The sequence below is a fragment of the Acartia tonsa genome, chromosome 14 (assembly GCF_053477335.1).
Source record: "Acartia tonsa isolate MP-2025a chromosome 14, ASM5347733v1, whole genome shotgun sequence".
Classification (NCBI taxonomy): domain Eukaryota; kingdom Metazoa; phylum Arthropoda; class Copepoda; order Calanoida; family Acartiidae; genus Acartia; species Acartia tonsa.
In genome coordinates, this window is record NC_137273.1 from 6,193,315 (window position 1) to 6,214,225 (window position 20,911).

A 20,911-nucleotide genomic window follows, 5' to 3' on the forward strand; every position below is an offset into this window, starting at 1 on the left:
ATTTTACTAGATTATTTAAATTTTTTTCATGCTTTCCCATTTCTTTTTTAAAAAATAATTTCCTATAAGAAATGCCCTTATCCCTGCGGTATCATGACCCAACCCTGGTTAGGTTAATCTAAGCTTCATGCTAAAGATAAAGGGGTTGGGTTCTATGGTTGTTTAATAATACAGTATAACATCAGAATATAATAAGCTATGCTAGACTGCTACTATGTTGTTATACTACTGTCACTAATTGAGTTTGGAAACAATCAAAGATAAAGTAGGTTTTCTTTTGGGAGCTTTGCAGGGATATTAAGGGATAAGACACTAAAAGATAAATTTGTGTATATTCAAGTTTGACCAGCTTTAACCTTATTTGAGGGGACTAATATCAAAACCAATCAAATTTACTATTTACTCTATAGTTGCGGGTCTTATAACCCCAGTGGCGAGCACAGAAATTTGTTTTAAATGGATTCTGCCATCACTCACACGTCCCTTTATCTCCTGTCCCTAGATCTCTGGCTGGAGATGGATGTTCTCCATGGGGTATCTGGCATACCCAAAGCAACATCAGGTGTCCACACTTTTCAACAAGCTTTGTACATTAGCACACTGGAAATGACATACAACTTTTTTCTTAAAAAATACCCCCAAAATTTCTTTAAATTGTTACAACTAAACGGCTAGGAAATTTTACATAATATCTTAAAAACTTCTTAGAAAAGTAAAGAGATATGTTTGTGTTATTGAGGAAACACTAAATAACAATCCTTTGTTTCATCACAATTCCTGTCAAAATCTCACTTTTGGGGCAACAACCCCCTCCCCCAATTTTTGTATAGCTTTTTAATAATTGGTTTATTAAGGTTTGGTAAAGCTTAAAGCACTGTTAAAACCCAGCAGGGACAAAACTCTATTAATTTTCCAACAAGTTTTAGGCTGAAAATAAGGAAAAGGGGGGGGGGGCAGTGTTGCAGCAAGCTGACCCTTTCTCGAGTTAGGGGATTCTTCCGTATTCTCTTAACAATGGAAAAGGCTTCTAGATGGCCTTTTTTAGGAGCGAAGATACTGGTATAGTAATCTAACAAATGTAGATGTATGACACTTGAACATCTGACTAAAAAACAGTAGATGTTAAAAATAAAATAGTTTTGTCAATTATACTCTACATAAGTTCTAGATTATCAAATATTGCCCTGTAAGAATATTTAATGTAAAATATTTTTATATCATTTTTAAAAGCTATTGATCTATCTCAACCAAAGGCTACTTTATCAAACTAACATCTAAGTTTTATTATTTTTTACTTAGACATAATGCTGAAACAGGACTACGTTTTTTTAATTTATACCAAAGTATATTATTTAGAAGTAAAAGGCTAAATATATAAGAGAGCCTTTGATTAATTCACAGAAATGATATAGGAAGGAGCTTTTTGTATTTAAATTCTTATTAGCTGTTTGCAAACCTAGATCTTCTGTATTAAACATTTAAATAGTATTTCAAGTAGTTCAATCTTATTTTTTTCTTTACATGCCCATGCCCAACAATTCATCAATTGGTGAAAGCATAAATTATCTTTCAGGTGCAATGTCCATGTATCTTTTATGTCTCTTGTTGTATGAAGGTATTCAGTAATAAGGATGTTAATATTTGAATACCACTAGTCATACAGGGATAGGACAATTTTAACAAAAAATAAATCTTCTCCCATAATATTATTTGTGTGTTTCTGGGAGCAAGGGTTGTAAATTATTTATGGCACATTTAATTGGTAATTATGTTGGTGCAAAGCTTCAATCAAAGGTTTTGCAATCGTAACTTAACGCTTTCACGCAAAGAACCTTGTTGAGCATTCCCCCCCCCCCCCCCCTCCAGTCCAACTGGTCATTCCCTTAATTTGAAAATTTGGTCTATTACTTTAGATAAGGTTATGTTATTATATAATTGGTACTTTGTAGTCCCGCAGGGTTGGAGGAGGGGTTAGGAACGGAGAAAACTAACCCCTCTTTATTAATTTTTTTAGAATATGGGGGGGGGGGTATTAATGCTCAACAGGCACTTTGTGTTAAATGACCTTCAACTTAAATGCTTTAATTGTTTGTTTTACAGAATACTTGTGACTGTTGCATTTATCATGTTATGTACTCATAAGTTTTGGGGGGATTTTCTACCCCATCCCAAAACAATAAAAAATTTGGTTAGGGATCTGGAAACGATTTAGGATAAACAAATCTTAACCAACAGATAAAACAAATACACATTTGCAATGTCAATAAAAGTTCTTTCAAACTTCATTACAGTCAACTTTTAATTTCAATTACAATCATTAATTTACAGTCATTTTCTTCCTGTTGTCAAACTGTTCACTGTCAACTGTTGACATTCTATTATTATTTTATAGTAACCAAAGTCATTATTATCATGAAACGTAAGGAAAAAATTGTCTTTTTTGCTGAGTGCCTGGTTTTATAGTTGAAAACATTTTCTTTGATTTATAGGGATAAGCAATTGACGTCTGTTAAATTAATATACTCCAATATGTGATACACAAAATAACCCCTTCTGTAGATTTAAAAGTTTAGACACTTCTAGTTTGCAACTAACCAATCGAAATCAATAAAAGTACCCAAAGTTTTAAACCATTAATAATACAGTTATGTATTGAAACTTAGGGTAACAGATAATTTTAGTCCAAAATCCCCTCTCTTCATGGAAAAATCTAACCTAAACTTAAAATATTTAGATACCCAACTTATTTACCTGTACTGTGTGTGACACATATGTAAAATTTTTGGGCGGTTTCTAAAGTAAATTATTAACAGTAATTTAACAACATAGTACCAGACTAGCCCTGATTGTTATTCTACTGTTATATTGCTATATCAATATTTCTAGAAACCTTATTTTAAACTAACAGGAAATGTAACATCATGTAAAGAGGAGAAAATGTTTCTATATTACAAATGCTTTGCTCCAAACATTTCAGCAAAACCATAATATTGATGTTATAAAATACTTACTTATTCTCAATAAATAGATGGCTTAAATTATTTTCCTTTAAGTGTATATCGAGTACTGAACCCCCCATCCTTAATATTTTTGAAAAATTAGGGGAGTTATAGTTTTTTTCCATATGCCAAACCTAAGCAGTGGGCCCTAACTTTATGGGACCAAACAGTACCCAAAATAACCTTATTTAACCTGCCCTAAAAAAGTAAAAAAAACATAAGAAAAAACTACCCTTCTCATCCTTTTTTTAAAAAAATAAGAGATGGAGAGGGGGGGGGTGGTTGGGTTTGGTCCATAACAATATGAAAAATAGAAACTAGATTTTAATTCTCGTGTGTCCAACAAGATCTTGGTAACAACTGTAAATAGTAATAGTTCAGTCTTGCTTTGGGTAAATTTGCAGGGGATATTTTACCTTTATCTCACAAAATAAAAGAAGCACAAATTTGAACGTGGGTTTTATCCGGTCACCCCTCCAATGAAAAAAAATATTTTAACTGTTTTGTGTGAATGCCATTAAATGGGATGTGACCCCATGGTTAAAACTTCATAAAATATTTTTTGATAAGTTACTACCATACAAATTAACCTTGTCTGTCTGTACATGAGTTAGTCAGTAATGCTTATTAGTTATTCTGTTCTGTAGTACAATCTCCTTAAACCATTACCTTACCCGTTTTTATCATTATTTCTATACCTTACTTTTTTACCCTAATTTTCATATTTTTCCTTTTAAACATGGGAAGAAAAAAGTTTGTAAATCAATAAACTTATCCTTGATTTAATTTTTGATAAAGCTTCGCTTTCTTGCTTGTTTTTTTTTTACTCGTGTAACATATTGAGATTTGAAGTAGGCTGACAGCTTCTATAAAGTTATTCTAGTTGCTTAGCCCCTAGCTTCCAGCAGAAGGTTTGGGAGGTCAGAAAAATAAACTAAAATCGCCCCAAGATATTTATAAGGCTTCCCTGAAAAGAACAACCAAAAAGGCCTAAAACTTTACTTTTAGTTTTAAATCTTACTACTTTATATAATAAAACAGTCTAGTTTTCTTATATTTCATATATATTTAGTCTCTTCAATTAAAGCCTCTCAGTTGTAAAATACAATTTAAATGTATTATTTTTTAATTGAAAGGTTTCGTGGTTTCTCTATTGATGACGATGTATAATGTTTATAATGTGTGAAGTCCTACAGAATTCTTAGGCTAGCTTTCCTAAGTCTTTTGAATTCATTTCTATCTATGTTAGGCTAATGAAACCCTAACTCCTAGACTATCACCCAAAAGATTCTAGGATTTAGCCCAATATGGCGTTAAAGAAAAGTTGTCGTAGCTGATATACTTTCGACATGTTTTTTTTATATGTCTGTATAATCATAATGAAGTTATGATAATAGACAAAGGCTTGATTGAGTGATAAGCTGTTAACTCTCAGACATACTAAAAAACTATGTATAGCATCTTTTTCAACAAATGTTACACAAATATTGAAATGGAAATCAAAAAATTAATACCAGTTATTTATCATATCTTATCTTAGACAGCTTATTGCGGATATCAAAATAAAAAGCTGTCTATTATACGACAAATAACTATCATTGGATTTGGATCCTTTTTTGACAAATCAATAATATATTTCTTTTATTTTCAGAACTTTACCCAGAAGCAGTGTATGAAGAAATACTCTTGCAAGAGTCCTCATGTCATGGATCTGGCCGCTAGAAAGTAAATGCTACGCCACCGTAACCGCCAGAAAAAGCCGCTAATTCATCACCAGCAGCTAATTTTAAATGGCGGATAACATCATATTCAGAACACTTTCAGCTCTCTTGTAAGAAATAAAATAGTTAGAACACTTTACCTACAATAAGCTGCTAAAAAAGGCGGCCCAAAAGTAGTTTAATCCTCATACAAAATGAACAAAAAAGCAGCTAAACGCAATCAGTGACATCAAAATATAAAATAAGCCGCTAATCAAGTTGCTAAAAAAGCAGATAAACAAACAGTCAACAAAATAAATATGACCGCTTTTTAAAAAGTGAAAAACCTCATAAAATAGACTTGATATTACATTTTTAAATTTCCTTAAATATTTTAAGAAATTATGATGAAATTACTGAATATAAGTGTATGTAATAGCCGTACGAACGCCCTCAGGGTGTAGAGTAGCTACGCTCCTACTGAAAATATTAGGACTACTTAAGTGGTTAAGCAATATAGGCCTGATTTCATGCCTATGTGTGTGTGTGTGTGTGTGTGTGTTATAAGTGCTTTAAGGACAAAAATTGCTTAAGCTTAACAATAACTACCATATTGCACACAGACACACTAAATCCCACATACACAAACTCTTTTTCCCACACATAAATATTTGCACATACACACACAAAAACCAGAACATGTATTCCGAAAGATAATAAAAGTGGAAAGGAATTAGGTAAAAAATGTTTCCATCTTATTTTTGTTTTTAGGCAAAATTCTTGTTGGATAAAAAAAAACAGTCTTAGTACTGCTAAAGGTGATCATGACTTACATATTATCGACATGCTATAATATGTCATTAAATAAATATGGTTATGACTGACAAAACATCGCCAAAAAACGACGTTATGACTTCATTCTTATATTGCACTGATAACTACACAATATTATAACACAATTGTCAACTTTTGATTAATTAAATCTTTGTCTGCTTTGTTTTTTTTTGTAAAACTTGTCATTGTTTACATTTCTTTGCACGCATTTAAAGGAATTTGCAAAAAAATCGGGGAAATTTTCTTGGCGGGAACGGGAGAGGTAAGGGGGTGTTTGCCAATCAAATTAGAGCGTGCACAAACATGCGGCGAATTTGCCGCATGCCGCGGGCACTATTGAGACAATGTGGGGCGGTAGGTTACAAAATTTCTTGCGGTGCTCACACCTTCCCGCATTTTTTTGTGTGCAAATAATATCAACATAAGGATGGATTCTTTATGTTATACGAATGTCCTTGTGTCTATAAAGTGACAGCCATGACTTCTTTAATTCATTGCAATAGTACAGCAAAACCAACTCAGGCTAAGTAATAATTTTGCTGACTTGTAAGAACGTTTTTTTTTAAAGAAAAGGTTTCTCGCGAGCTTGCAATACTTATTACATTTTTCTATTGTTCTGTTTCTTCTCATTCAAAACGACTAAAAATTACTAGCCAATGCAATGTCTGAAATTGTAATGGTGTTGATAATCTAACTTAAACTTTTAATCGTAGGATTATAATTTAATTTCTACCATTATACTAATTTTAATTTTTATTTATTTTTCAAACACCATGTAAAAATTGTGCGTTTTTGTGTGTTTATGTTTCAAATGATTAATTAAAAGAATTCAAGTGAGTTAGTGTGTGGGGGGGTGATTGTGTGTGTATACGCGTGTCTTTAAAACAAATGTGAGAATATAAAGAGTGCCCTTGCCACCAACATGTAAGTGTCCACAAGATACTGTTTAAATAGCATTACAGACAAACACACGGACGGTCATACTTGTATGGCCGTGGTGGATTAGAAAATCTAATCTTTATATGACATAAAAGAGTTTCTTTTGTTAAAAAAAAAACAGTGGCGTGCCCAGAAATTTACCTATGGCATGTGAGAAAGGACGTGGTCTCTTAACACCCCCTCCAAATAACAATAAATAAATTTCTGAGCTTGGGACAGATGTGTTTGGTTAGACCCCACAAGTAGGGTTAACATGGACGTGCTAAAATTTTAAAGGTCATAATTTCTTAATTTTTGAAACACACCTCTACACATACAGACGAACATAGTAATACTTTAAACACATTTGTTAATTGAAGCAAACATATTTTTTTCTGAAACTTAATGTGTGGTTCCTACGGTTGGTTTAGCATAGTAATATAACACCACACTAAATTGCTTGCTAAGGCTGTAAATATACTTAAATACTATACAAATTAACAGCTGAAAAAACTTATGGTTATATTTTAAGTGAAACTTTTTCAAAAATTTCACATAAACCAATGCTATATCTATTACTTAATCAACCTTCTTATTACACACACACACAAACACACATTCATGTATTCCCATAAACTTGATCTTGAAATATTTTAATTGGTAAAAATATTTTCTTTAATTTTGTAATTTTCTTCTTAAATTTTCATTTTAAAAATTCTGTTTCTGAATCTCAAACTAACTGTAGAATTACAGTTAAGATCAAAATAAATATCTTATTTAATTTAATTAAATTCTAGCGAGTTTAAACTAGTCAACCATTTTTTTTTCTGTAGAATATATTTTCAATTGACTTTATATTGAGTTGACCGCGGATACAGATTATTCCCTTTTTTGGTTTGTTTATGGTATACATCTTTCTACAAAATTAAACATTTATTTTTAACTTAATCTCATAATCTTGTATTTCTTCTCATTTAATTCAATTATTAACTAAAAAACCTCATTGAAAAATATAATAAATTAATAAGGAATAATTTATTCTTAAAGAACAAGTCTGTTGAACTAAATGCAAAGTTAATTTTAAAATTTTTTCTTTTTCTTTACATAAAAACCTCTTAATACATTTATGTGTTACGAATCTCTTTTGTTTAACTATATATTATTATCTAAATTATCTATAATATTAATTTTTTGTTCTGTATTTATTGTAAATTATTGTACGAAAATAATAAATTATTAAAAATATTTTTTGTTGCTCAGTTTTATTTTTTAACAAACTATTAATATTAAATAATAGAGGTTTATAACCAGTGTAATATTGACGCTTGTTGGTTATACCTTATTCCTGGTGTAGAATTCAAATTTGCTATGGAGATTCCTGTAGTAGTCAGGTTCTATAATCGTTATCAGAATGTCCTTGCATTCATTTAAAACATATAGACAAAATTTTTCGATGTGATATAATTATCCCATTTATCTGAATACTAATTTCTATTACAACAAAGTACAATGTTGTTAGTGAGGCATCTCTAAATCAAGTACTTACAATGTAAGTATGTCCTTTTGCTGCATCATGTATTTATGCAATTTGTTTATTTAGACTTACAAGTAAAATTTTGCTTATTAAGTTCTGACACTCTACAAGAGTTATTGTCCCTCCTTCTGATTTTAGAGCTTCGCTTTTTTAAATGTTCTCATTCTTGTTCAAGAGCACCTAAGCGAGATTGGGTTTAAAATAATGCCACGGTCGTAGCGGTCATGCGTTATATTGTATGGGTGACTCAAATTTCAGATCTCAGTTTTCGCCGTTTGATTTACTATTTTGCCCTTAAAGATAAAAGTGATGCTTGCTAGATTATCTAATTATAATATAAAGATAAATTTTTCTCGCATCGCCAAATCTAGGGTCTGTTTGCGTCACCCTTTCAATCTGAAAGTGGGGAAGAGAATAAGGGATGGGGTAGAACCGGTTATCATAATGTTTTATCTTCTCGACTTTAAGTTAAACTCTAATCCTGAGTGATTATTACGCCAGAACTAATACTCTTTAATTAGGACATAATCTTCTGTTCTTTGTGGGCGACACTAACATAAAATAAATCAATATTGATTTAACAAAAAAGACATTTTGCAATAGTAGTAAGAAAATATATTCTAAGACATCAATTAAATACATAAAAAAATCACAATTTTAAAACTGTTTAAAAGTAAATTACAATATAGTTAACAATAGTATTTTTCACAGAAAACGCATTTATAATCGAGGACATGGTTTAGAAGAAACTATTAAGGGTAACATGATAATGGTTAAGATGGAATAAAAGCTTTCAAAGGATCATAGAATTAGGAGTATTCCCTCGAAGGGCATATCAATCACTAAAACCCATCTCCCGTATTTATAATCCATTGAGGTGAACAAAGCCAGAACTAATCTTTTAATTTTTAATTTTACTATCCTTTCCACGGAAAGCTGCGTATAACGCGATGCAATGATGTGTACAACTTATAGTTTCCAGCTTCTTTATCACTGTTTCCAAGATGTTGAATGTTGATTGCTAGATCTTCTTATTTCTTTCCTTTAATTCTCTGCAGATTGGGAGCAGACAGCTTAACTTTGCCTGGCAGGTTTCTGGCTAGATCCTGGTCTTTCACACTTTTAAATAAATCTTTCTCCCTACAATTATTGATTACAGTTATAGGATTGTTTAACCGCTGGACCAATTGGGTTCTCCTTAAAGTTTAAAATATGCCAATTAAAAGTTTTTGGAAAATTGTGGAAGGGTATGCAAAAGAAATTTCCTTGAAAAAATGATAATTCAATTGAATGCATCGATTTAACCGTTTCAGAGATCTCGAGTTAAAAAACAGACAATCTTAGAATTATAAGATGTAATAGTTATTTCTCGTATCGTATTATAAACGGCTTTCCGCGGATATAGCGACTAAAAAAACTAGTTTTAATCTTATGATTGTACATTAATATATTCGTAGAAAACTGGATATAATACGATGCTAGACATAGTTTTTTCGTATGGATGAGAACCGGTTCCTATCCACCGGATTCGAATGAATACGAGAAAATATTTTATTAAGGGTGGGGAGGGGTGAGGATTTAAGTGGACTGTAACAATTCCTAGAGCTGGCCGACTTGTCTGCAATAAACATTGCCAGTGCTGTCTTGCAGGATTTGCCTCGTTTTCCAGTACCAGGTGTTAGTTTTACTAGAATATCAAAGCAATTAGAAGATTTAAAAACAAGATCAGAGGATTACAAAGAAAGGATAAACACTAGGTATAGATAACAATGTTTGTAAAATTATTAAGAAACAACAAATTAATGATAACCGTAAGTGCCAAAAATACGTTATTTGTTAATTTTGTGTTTGTATCATTGTATAAAAGTAACAGGATGTCTTTCTGCTGTGTTTAGCAAATGATATATCTAACCGCTGAACCTAAAGTGATTATTCTTATCCCGTTCAATTTATTACTATTTAATTTTAGGAGAGTGTTCCTCCTCGTGACTTATAAGAAATTGCCCCCCCCCCCTTCTTTCCTTCCTTTCCTCTCCTACAGGCCTCTACTAGGGGCGTATCCGCTTGTACATAAAAGAACAATAACAAACATATAGAATAGGTATACAGCATACCTTTGAATTTATAATTGGCCATTGTATTATATGGAGCACAAACAGGAACTGCAAACAGTAACTCATCCTCTTGCACCGGAATACCTGGAAAATTATCAGGGATAAGACAATGGGTTATATATATATTAATACCTCCCAAATAATCATAAACAAAATTACCTTCCTCTTCGGAAAATTAATATTGGTAAATTGGTCACTACTAGTTTTTAACCAACAAATCAAATTTCAATAAAAATTACCTAAAGCTTTTAAGCCAACTATAAATACAAAATATAAAATGATCTCCCTTAACATTTTTTAGAAGGTAACCTTAAACATTCAAGTAAAGAATATTGAAATCACACACTTATCACTAGAGTATCTTTGTTTATATACAGATTACAATGCAGAATACTCTTTTATTGAAAATTCCCTTCTAGAACTAAGGTATTATTCGTCATGCTGGTAGGTATAAAAAAAATGATTAATTTGGTTTATTAAGAACACAGCGATAAAATCAGTTAATGGTACCTATGTCATACCTTAACGAAGTGTAAGTTCATGAGAACAAACATACCAGGAAGGAAGGAAGGGGACAATAGGCAATTAATTCAATTTAAGAGTTTTCGCTGAAAGGCCATGAAAGCAAGATTTATCCAGAAAAGTTAAAGAAAATTGTAAAGTTTTAATCACAGCGATGAAACACTATCAGTTAATGGTACATACCTATGTTATTCCTTATAACATTATCGAAGTATAAGTTTACAAAGACAAACAAACTATAGTTGTAGAGTAGATGCTCTGCTATAATAAAAATATCATACCTGTCAGCGAATCAAGCATGTCTGTTTCATCATTGACAACTCTTTCTTCCTCCATATCACCAGCTGCTGCCCCTTCTCCTTGAGGTTTCCCAGATCCCCCTCCGGGACCTGCCGCTTCCCTGGGCTTCCTTGGTTGGGCAGATTTTTTACCCTTCAATTTAGTTTTTATACAAAAATATTGCCAATATTTACCTACCGAAATTGTAAATAAATAGCAGAAACACAGGGGACATGACAATAGATGATAAATTCAAGGTAAAAGGTTTTACTATAGGGATCTTAAGGGATAAGACAATACCTATTCGTTAAATTGGTGTAATTTCTCAATAATTAATAATTATGAAAAAATTACCTACCCTTTCTTAAAATTAAAAATAGAAAAGTTTGGACACTTCTAAAAAATGAATCAATTAATTGAAATATAATAAAAAAACGAGGTTAAGGCAGATTCGAACCCGTCATTTAGCGGACTTATTTTACACTAGTACTACAGTTTTGTATATAGACATCCCTGTTGGGGGGCGAGCGGACTTCCTTTCTGTTTTCCTTTCTTTTTCTTCTCTCTCTCTTTTCCATCACTCTTAAACAGATTTTGTTAAGTTTTATTAAATAAATATACATTCACTCGTTTCGTAGTCAATGCCTCCAGGCCAAAAAGAAATGTAGCAGAATAGGTATTTCGATAAAAAAATATTTCTTAAAAATATTTTTTTATTTCTGTCTTAATTCTCTCTCAAGCATTAATTTTGTTTGTCTATCAATCTACCTGTTGTTAATTAATTTATTTTGTCTATGTATAAAAATACTGCTATTAGTTTGTCAGTCCAACATAAAGTGTATGTTTGCCATTGGTTTTAGTTGATTGTCCTAGATGATTATTTGCAAGTCTGTCTGTCTATTTATCAATCTGTCCGTATATTCATCAATCTGTCTCTAAGTATAAATAAATCTTGAATATACATATAGCATTATGTCTGTCATTTTTTATGTCTAATAGTACCCATCCATCTTTATCTGTCTAACTTCCTTAAAATAATGTATCTTGTATATATATATGTCTTTCAGCTCTCAATCTGTCTGTTTGAATGCAGGTCTGTTTGTTTATCAGTTTAGCTGTCTGTCTGAATGTCTGTAGGTCTTATTATCTACCTGTAGGATTGCCATTGCTAGTTGTCTATCTTCCTCATCTTGATCTTTGTATTTGTCTTTCATCTTTTTCAGTTTTCCCTTCTTTCCTCTCACAGGCTGATAATAGAAAAGCTGTGTTAATGAATCGGAAGAATTTTGTTTTAATCTTAATGAAATAGGGCGACATATATATCACGTTAGGCTACAATTGAATCAAGACAAAAGTAAGTGCCGAGCTCTGGGACCTAAGTTTGGTGAAATTAGACATAAAACCATGATGATTCCAGGTAAAACCAAATATTTCAACGGAGTCTTTTTGAGAAATTAAATTAGATTTAAAAATTTCAAATTCAATTTTCACCCTCTAGGAGTTGCCGCACAATCATGACAAGAAAAGCAAAGATTATTTATTTAAAATTTTGAACAACTTTGCTTTTACAAAGTTCTTCATAAAACCACTCCTGAAGGAATTTAATTAATGGTCATTTTTATCAGTTGCTTTGCTAAGGTCACGGAAATTCAGACTTAAATAAATCATATATAGAGAGGTTTTATGAAGAACTTTATAAAAGCAAAGTTGTTAAAATTTTAAATAAATAATCTCTGTTTTTCTTGTCATGATTATGCGGCAACTCCTAGGGGGTGATAATTGAACTTGAAATTTTTAAATCTAATTTTCTCAAAAAGACCCCGCAGAAATATTTTCGTTTTACCTGGAATCATCATGGTTTTATGTCTAATTTCACCATTAATAGGTCCCAGAGCTCGGCACTTACTTTTGTCATGATTCAATTGTAGCCTGGCGTGATATAATATATTCATGAAAAGCTTTCATTAAAGATTTAAAACATTAATAAAGTCTATTAGACAAATTGAATTTAAGAAAAGCTGCAGCAGCTAAGAATACAACAACGCTAGTTATTACGTTAAAGCTTATTATTAGGAGAATCTTCGCAAAAAACAGCCATCTAAACTATATTGCCTTAAAAAAACTACGGACACTCACACACAAAATGAGTTATGTTGTCTATCTTTACAAATATTTTGAATATAATTTTGTTGTTAATTATAAAAAGAAAAAGAAAAATAACCTGATTCTGTTTTTCTTTCTGGTCCTTTTCAGAAGCTTTGCCTTTTTCTAAAAAAATTATATCATGTTTTAATTAGTTATACAAAAAGGAAATTATAAAGCAAAAGCAGTTTACCCAAAATTGCATCTGGAGTCTGGACCACAAACGCTCTTCATGTAACAAAACTATTTTGTTGTTTAAATAAAGCTTCAAGGTGAGACCGACCTTAACGCATGGACTTGTACATATTTTTCTTCAAAAATAAGTTTAAGGTTCGGCTATTTAATATTAGGTAATATTAGTTATTTGTCATAAACTGCAATCCGTGGATATAAAAATGTACAATTATAAGTTTAAAACCAGTTTTATTAGCCTCGAGATGCCGGAGGAACAAGCTAAAAAAATTGTTTTAATCTTAAGATTATACATTTTTATATTCGTAGAAAACTGGATATAATACGACGCTATACATAATTTTTCAGTTTGACTGAGAACCGGTTCTAATCCACCGGAAATAAATTTACCTTTTTCCTGTGTTGGCGTCTGTTTCTTATTTCCTTTTTTATTTTGTTCTTTATTCTGATTAGCCTGGGGAGTTGGGGCTGATGACGTCAATGTTTTCGTTTTTACTTCAACACTTCCAGATCTATACAAACAAAACATGACCGATTATGTTAATGTTCATAATAGAAAACAGTAGAAAGGAGTTAAATAACTGTATGTCCCCACAACGTGGATCCTGTACCGACTTTCAATTGGGTATTTGTATAATATATCTGCCAATAGCGTCAGAAATATTAACACAGCCAAGTCGCTACTAAAGAGCACAAGGCAATTTGTTAGCAGACAAAATAGGTCCCAAACACTGAAACTATGTAGTTGTCTGGGTTATACAGCTATAACGCAGTCATAACAAGCTATCATCCTTTTGATTGTCAATAAATAATTCTAAATCTTTCCTGGATCTATAAAAAGCCCTACTGCCAAAGAGAGAGTCATATCGGCCCAGCGGTTGACGAGATTTTAAGTTACAGACACACGACCTTATAAAAATAACAGTCTTTATGTGATTACTTTAGTCGTTCTTAAGAAAGCAATGAACAAAATGTAACCTGTTAAATTCAATTTTAACATCAGTATCAGGAAACTCTTCCTCCATCTCTCCTTCACTCTCACACTCTTCTTTCACATCTAGTATTATAAGGAGAGACTATTTTGCTGCTTTATTAGAATTACTAGCAAGAATGTCGCCCCCCCCCCCAAAAAAAAAAAACATGGCAGCTTTATTAACTATTTATATCTACTTATTATGGTGCGCGAAAAGAAAAAAACTATTGCTCTTGGGTAAAAAACTGAACTTATTCTAACTAATAATATGACCGGATTGTTCCTCCAATTAGGTCAATTTCCTAGATTTCTATACGTATCGCTTATTTAAACATGAATTTAACGAACACTCTTATAAGCAAAGAATAAAATTATTTTAACAAATCAAGCGTGATTGTCTTCTATCCGTATATAAAAGTAACAGGATATCTGTCTGTCTATTTGTACTTGAGGATCTCGCTAACTGCTGAACCAATATGGCTTTCCTCTACAATAGTAGCTTTTCATAGTAGCTGGGGATTGGGGGAGGGTACCACCACCCTCCCAAGAGAAGTCACCCCTATAAAAATGACCCTCCTTAAAGTAGTAATATTAGCAATACCTTCTGCTTCCTCCTTTTCATTAGTTTCTTCATTATCTTCTTTGTCCTCTGATTCATTATCAGCAACCTTTTCTACAATTTAAATTAAATTTAAGACCTTGTTTTTTCCAAACTTTTCCTTCCTGCCAACGGCAGTTTTGCCGGGAACGGCGGATTTGCCGCTGTTTCTGTAAAATAACTTCTTTAATAGAGGTAGGTAAATACTATCTCTTCATAAAATATTTGGCTTTGATTTTTTTGGTGGCAGCCGTTTTTAATAAAATAATCGTCTATATGGGGTAATAGCAGACTTATTAAAAAAGCTTTCCCTAAATTATATATAAAACTAAGAGAAAAGCAACAACAACAAAAAACTGCTTATACCTCTGGTATACGGCGAATAATAGAAAATCGTCCCACTCTCCCTATTTAGTAATATTCACCTTCTTTTTCTTCACTTTTTTCTATCACAGTTTGGTTTTCATCGTCCTATGTAAAATAAAGAGTTAAATTTATCAAATCTCTTACCTATTTAATACCTAAGAAAATAGGTGCAGTTTTGAAATAATTACAGACAAGGAATTATTTTGTAAAAAAACAAATAATGTTTTCAATGTTTTCCTTTCATCTTTATGTATAAGCTTGGCCTGGATAATCAAGGTCTCTTTTTTTTGTCAAGAAAACCAGGACTCGGCTGCCGCGCGTCAGCCTGAAAGCTTGAAGTCAAAACAGTATGCTCAAATGAAAAAATCTGAGCACAGTGAGTCAAAATCTGATCCAAAATATGACAATCCGTTTGAAAATAAAATAAAAGCATCTAAACAGGTTTAAATTTGAGGCGTAGTCGCGGCATTCAAGCGGCTGCCAAGCTCTGATGAAAACTTGCCTCTGGAATAATTTGAAGCTTGTTCTCTTTCTCCTCATCTTCAGAACTATCTCCGTCTTCTACATCAATCTCTACTTCTTCAACACCTTCAAATTGACCGACAATTAGAAGACATGTAATATTTCTAACAACTTATATCTAGGTAATTCAATTGTATTTGGATGTGTTTAAGCTTATCTGTGAATGAACAATTTTGCGTTAAAACATTATGTTAATACCTACTCAAAATTCAATAATATTGACAATCATATCTAACAATTTCTTAAATTACCTTCAGTAACACTTTCAAGATCAGCTTCTGTGCCCAGATCTGTTGATTGGCTCAGGTGTGACAAAGTGTCATCAAGACCTTAATTATAAATGTTTGTATGTCTTTTTTCTTACACTTATACCAGTTTATTTTTATCCCATTCCTCTCTATAACTTTAAATATTTGTCTGAAGCGAAGCTACTCTATAATTGTATGGGATTTTTTCAGCTGTTTAATTCTTGTGTATTCGAATCTTCTATCCTCCTTCCTCTTTTCTTTCTTTCTTTTTTTTATGACCATTACACATCTGCTCTATATATTACTTTGTCTGTAAGTCCATGGGGTGTTTTTGTGCTTCACTAGCTATAAATATTGTCAACTATACAAATAATTGAGATCTTCATATCGTCTGTAGCTCATTCACAGAGAAGATATTCAGGTTCGTACCAACCCGAGATTGTATTAAAGGTTTGTTCACAAAATATGAGAAACTTCCCTTTGAAGAGCAGACGCGCCAAAAAAAACCTACCTCTAATCTTTCTTTCATCCTTGTGTCTTTCGATGGAAGAGTCCTCCAATTTGAAAAGGAACCCAAATCCCATGATTAAATGGGATGGGGGCATATAGTTCTTCTTACCCCTAAACAATATAAAATATTAAGTAAACTAAGGGATTCAAGGAGATAAAACAATGGACTATGAATCATAGTGTAGTAGAACCCCAATTGTGAAACCAAACATAAAGCCTAGAAGTTAGAACCCCCAAGTTTTAAGTCAACGAATGTACGAACTTGTTGAACCTTGGCGGTCAGTTAGTATAGTTTACCAGCCGCTGCCACCATATACTGAAACTGAAACTAAATACAGCCGCAAAGATTTTGAAGCGACTACTGCAGCCGTCTTTTAATTTGCGATTCGAAGCTCTTCAATATCCCCCCCCCCCCCGCCCCCAAGGATTCAAATTCAGCAACTATGAAATTAATTAGAGAAAAATCACGAAACCTATAATACGTGATTTTCAGCTGTCGTTGGGGGGCAACACTTGAAGAATTGCCCCACAAATATTATTTTTGATTTATTTCGCTTGTTGGCTATCTTAAAAATCAACATCCGATCCACCATAAAAAAAAGGTGGCTGCCGGCCGAGTCTTGATAAAATAATCCTACCTAATCATAAAGCTACCCAGTGTCAAATATTCACCCGAAGGAGCTGTCTTGCTGACTTGTTCAGGGTTTACCCAGTATGCTGATGTTATGACCTGAATAAATTATATAAATTTAAGAACAAAGGTACCTAGTTTTTGGAGTAGTTCTCATAACAAACCAGAGGTGGATTCTTAAAAAAAATCCATCAAAATCACATTAAAAATCTACAAAAATTAAACAAAATCATAGATGGGTTATAAACATAAAATTTTATTTAATTTTTGTAGATTTTTTATGTGATTTTGGAGGATTTTCCACGAAAACAATTTTGCCCCATTAAGCGATTAGTGGGGCAAATTTTTTTTAAGAATCCACCTCAGTTTTTCGTCTTTGCTCAAAAGAAACCAAGAGACGTTTATTTTCAGTCAATCGTACATGTTTTTCGCTTGCTAAGAACTCTTTTTGGCTTGGAAAAAGAATTGAGACAGAAAAATAAACCCATCCCTAAGGCTAAAAGGCAACCACTATCACAGTATATAAAGTAATAAGGCTTTTACTTTGATCAGTATGATCTTTTTAACCACTATAGGTACTAAATCCGATAAAAGATCTACATTTTAGAATGGCTTCACATCGGTCGTATAAACTAGTTTATTTGTCCCTCCATCCTTACTTTTTTTTGTTTTTAAGCATCTAGATGCAAGGGATACAGCCACTAGTAAGAAGTTCAATAATCCAACAATTAGGGGTTCTGTCTTAACTATTAAAAAGCTTTTGATTTCAAACTACTTGGATGTATAGGATTATATATAAACTTCACCTTACTGTCCCAAGCAGCAGAAAAGCAGACAGAAAATTGAGCAGCTTCATTTAGTGTTTTCGGAGGCACAGGATTCCCTAAAAAATAAATTCTTGAAAATTTGTGTTCCATGCCTTATACCAACCTTCTAAAAAATTGTAACTTCTTATTTTCAGAATTATTATATTCTTCACAAATTCAAAGAGGGGGAGGAGGGGGTGGGGGGAGAGCTGTGTCACTTATAAAAAAAACTCAAAGAAATTCTCCCAAAAATATTTAGGTACCTAATGTACTTTGATTTGGCTAAGCAGCTCATTTAATGACGTTTCGCCTCCGTCCTTCTCTATTTTTATTAAAATTTATGTAAGCCGCTCAGGACTTAGTTACAACACATTTCAAGATATTTTTTGTCCTCATGTCATAGGTTTAAAATTGATGAGCATATTAAGAATCACTTAGAAAAGAAAGAAGATTTTATCAGTGCAGCGTTTCGGAGCCGTTTGATTTTGGTGCAGTTCCGGCTCCGCGGAGCCGTATCTGGAAATACGGCTACGGATCCAGCTCCGGCTCTGACCTAAAATCAAACCTATTTTTTATTTTTGACTTTTGAAGGTTTTAAAAGTTCAATCTTTGATAAAAATGGACTTGAAAAACTTAAAAAGGGCTTTTGCACATGACAAAACAGAGTTACCAAATTAAAATTTGTAAAAAATCTCTTTATTTATCTATTCCGGAGCCGGAGCCGTTTTTAACGAAAATTACAGCTCCGACTCCAGCAAAATATGGCGGCTCCACGGCTCCCAGCTGCCACGGCTCCCACTGGATTTTATACTAGGGAATACAATGGTTTGTAAATGGAAAAAGAAAAAAGAGGCTTCACTACTTTACTTTGAATGTTCGGATCTACTGCAGTTCACGGTGAAATATTGCTGGTGACGAATATTGCCAGAAATCTATGAGTTTTAAATGCTGCTAGCTGCCAAACGGCTGAACCTATAGATCATGCCCGCACACTGTTTTAAGCGGCATAAGAAGGCCTACAAATAATCTGAAATAGCCATAAATCAATAATGCATAATTATCTCGCAGTGCATAGAAATGCGCGAAAAAGACCTATTTTACGCGGATTTTCTTCAGTGAAGCTTACCATGTGCATCATTGGATCTTGGCTATTCCAGATTATTTGTAGGCCTTCTTATGCCGCTAAAAATGGTGTGCGGGTATGATATGTACGTTCACACGTTTGGCAGCCAGCAACCTTTAAAATTCATAGATTTTTGGCAATATTCGTTACCAGCAATATTTTACCGTGAACTGCAGTAGATCCGAATGTTCTTACCTGTAGGATTTTTGATGACACAGCTGGAAGCACCATGAAGATCTGCATGAACATATACGTCAACTATTAACCATATTTATATTTGTTAAAGTATATGAAAATATAATGCATGCAAATTTTATTTTTCTTGCAATAATGCAATGGAAAAGTAGTAATCCTTTTATGTTGAAATATTCAGAGATTCTAAAGGGATAGACAATAGACAACAAATTGATGTATATCCCCTGTATTGGCTTATAATACATAACACTAATGGTTGGTAACTTAAGATTTAATATAAGTCTTATGTTTATAAACTATGGTTACCAGTATAAGGTCCCCTCCCTTCTTGGTAATATATATGTAACAAGTAACCTAAAGATCAGCTTTGCTACTAAAAATATTTTGAAAGGGAAAAAGATATTGAAAATATTTTTTTTAATATCAACTTTAAACAATCCTGATTTCATGTATCTTTTAACAATTAATTCGTTTTGCTGTGCATCTCTACCACCTTTAAACAGAAAATAAAATAGTTAGGTATATTTTTTATATGCTTGAATGTACAATTTTTCTATGCATCCGTCTGTATCAGAAAATGTATATTTTAAGTTTAGCATGGCAAAATCATATTATTCATTTCAAAACTTAACAAAATTTTATTTTTACGAAGGACGATTTATACCTGTAATAACTTATAAGTTTATTTCAAGTAGGGTTGGCAATCCGTATCCGAATCCGGGATCTGGAACCCGCCCAATTTTTGGTCAATTTTGGAATCCGAATCCGTTTTTTAATAGCGGATTCGGATTCTTAATTGGTAGGCTAAAATTAGCGTCTTGAGTTTTTTCTTTCAACTCCCCCTTTTTGAAGGCAAAGATTATCATCATCTATATAAAATCTTTTAAAATCTGGTTCGATTCTCGGAAGTGAATTATAGAGAACACCAAGAACATTATTTTTTAGGACATATGTAACACTCATTTTTTTAAAAAGCCTTTTAAAATATTGCTAGAATCCGGAATCCGCCATTTTTTGAACGGATTCTTGTAAGAATCCGAATCCGGTCCAAAAATTCGACGGATTGCCATTTTGCTATCCCTAATTTCAGGTTTAAAACGTCTATATTTGGTGATTGTTCAAATGGTAATTCCTAAAGCGAGAGTACAGGCATATTTTTCAATTCAGTTCTTTAAAAGATTCAGTGACCGGTAAACTACCTAAGAACTACACTTTTATGGCTGTTGTCATCCTTGTTACAGGTAGTAAATAAGATGCAAAACTTACCTATAACCAGAAAGTTTTCACTTGAAATGAACCAAAAGAATTTTTCAAACCAATAGACCTTCCTTGCTTTGTTTATGTTTGTAATTGTAGCTATTTCCTAAATATAAAAATAACATTTTAAAAAAAATTTCAAAACAATCTGAATAAATCTTTTTTTAAAGACTAAGAAAAAAACGTTTGTGATCTTAATGGATAAGACAATTAAAGGCAAATTGATGTACATCCCAATGATGAATAACAAAATTAACCCTTCTGTAGATTTAAAAATTAGGTTTTTGGATACTGTTTGCTGGAACCGACAAATCCAGATTTATTTAAAGTACCCAAAGTTTTAAAGCCAAAGAATAAGAGATCTAATAAAACTTTAAGAACCAGTGTAATTTACAATCCAATGTCCAACCCCTCCCTTGGTTAGCAACAAAACATACCTACTAAAACT

At 32.4% G+C, this 20,911-nt stretch overlaps 2 protein-coding genes across 5 annotated transcripts in view; one reads left to right on the plus strand and one right to left on the minus strand.

Annotated features, from left to right (window-relative positions):
* The window catches only part of LOC145305617 (uncharacterized), a 29,351-nt gene extending 21,655 nt beyond the window's left edge, over positions 1-7,696 (plus strand). For all 4 annotated transcript variants that reach the window (XM_080147300.1, XM_080147302.1, XM_080147301.1 and 1 more), the window contains one exon: positions 4,651-7,696. In XM_080147300.1, coding sequence (XP_080003426.1) covers positions 4,651-4,728 — 78 coding nt within the window. In that variant the 3' untranslated portion in view covers positions 4,729-7,696. The remainder of the gene's footprint in view (positions 1-4,650) is intronic.
* An 881-nt stretch (positions 7,697-8,577) lies between these two features.
* Clbn (Nuclear export mediator factor NEMF homolog Clbn) overlaps positions 8,578-20,911 on the minus strand; it is a 31,104-nt gene continuing 18,770 nt past the window's right edge. Inside the window, exons 17-35 of the mRNA XM_080148182.1 lie at positions 20,473-20,569; positions 19,646-19,699; positions 19,207-19,269; positions 17,889-17,965; positions 17,090-17,181; positions 16,453-16,562; positions 15,945-16,022; positions 15,674-15,759; positions 15,231-15,276; positions 14,809-14,880; positions 14,213-14,291; positions 13,625-13,746; positions 13,122-13,168; positions 12,052-12,147; positions 11,412-11,482; positions 10,903-11,051; positions 10,100-10,183; positions 9,588-9,672; positions 8,578-9,128 (exon numbers count right to left, since the gene is read on the minus strand). Coding sequence (XP_080004308.1) covers positions 9,017-9,128; positions 9,588-9,672; positions 10,100-10,183; positions 10,903-11,051; positions 11,412-11,482; positions 12,052-12,147; positions 13,122-13,168; positions 13,625-13,746; positions 14,213-14,291; positions 14,809-14,880; positions 15,231-15,276; positions 15,674-15,759; positions 15,945-16,022; positions 16,453-16,562; positions 17,090-17,181; positions 17,889-17,965; positions 19,207-19,269; positions 19,646-19,699; positions 20,473-20,569 — 1,620 coding nt within the window. The 3' untranslated portion in view covers positions 8,578-9,016. The remainder of the gene's footprint in view (positions 9,129-9,587; positions 9,673-10,099; positions 10,184-10,902; positions 11,052-11,411; positions 11,483-12,051; positions 12,148-13,121; positions 13,169-13,624; positions 13,747-14,212; positions 14,292-14,808; positions 14,881-15,230; positions 15,277-15,673; positions 15,760-15,944; positions 16,023-16,452; positions 16,563-17,089; positions 17,182-17,888; positions 17,966-19,206; positions 19,270-19,645; positions 19,700-20,472; positions 20,570-20,911) is intronic.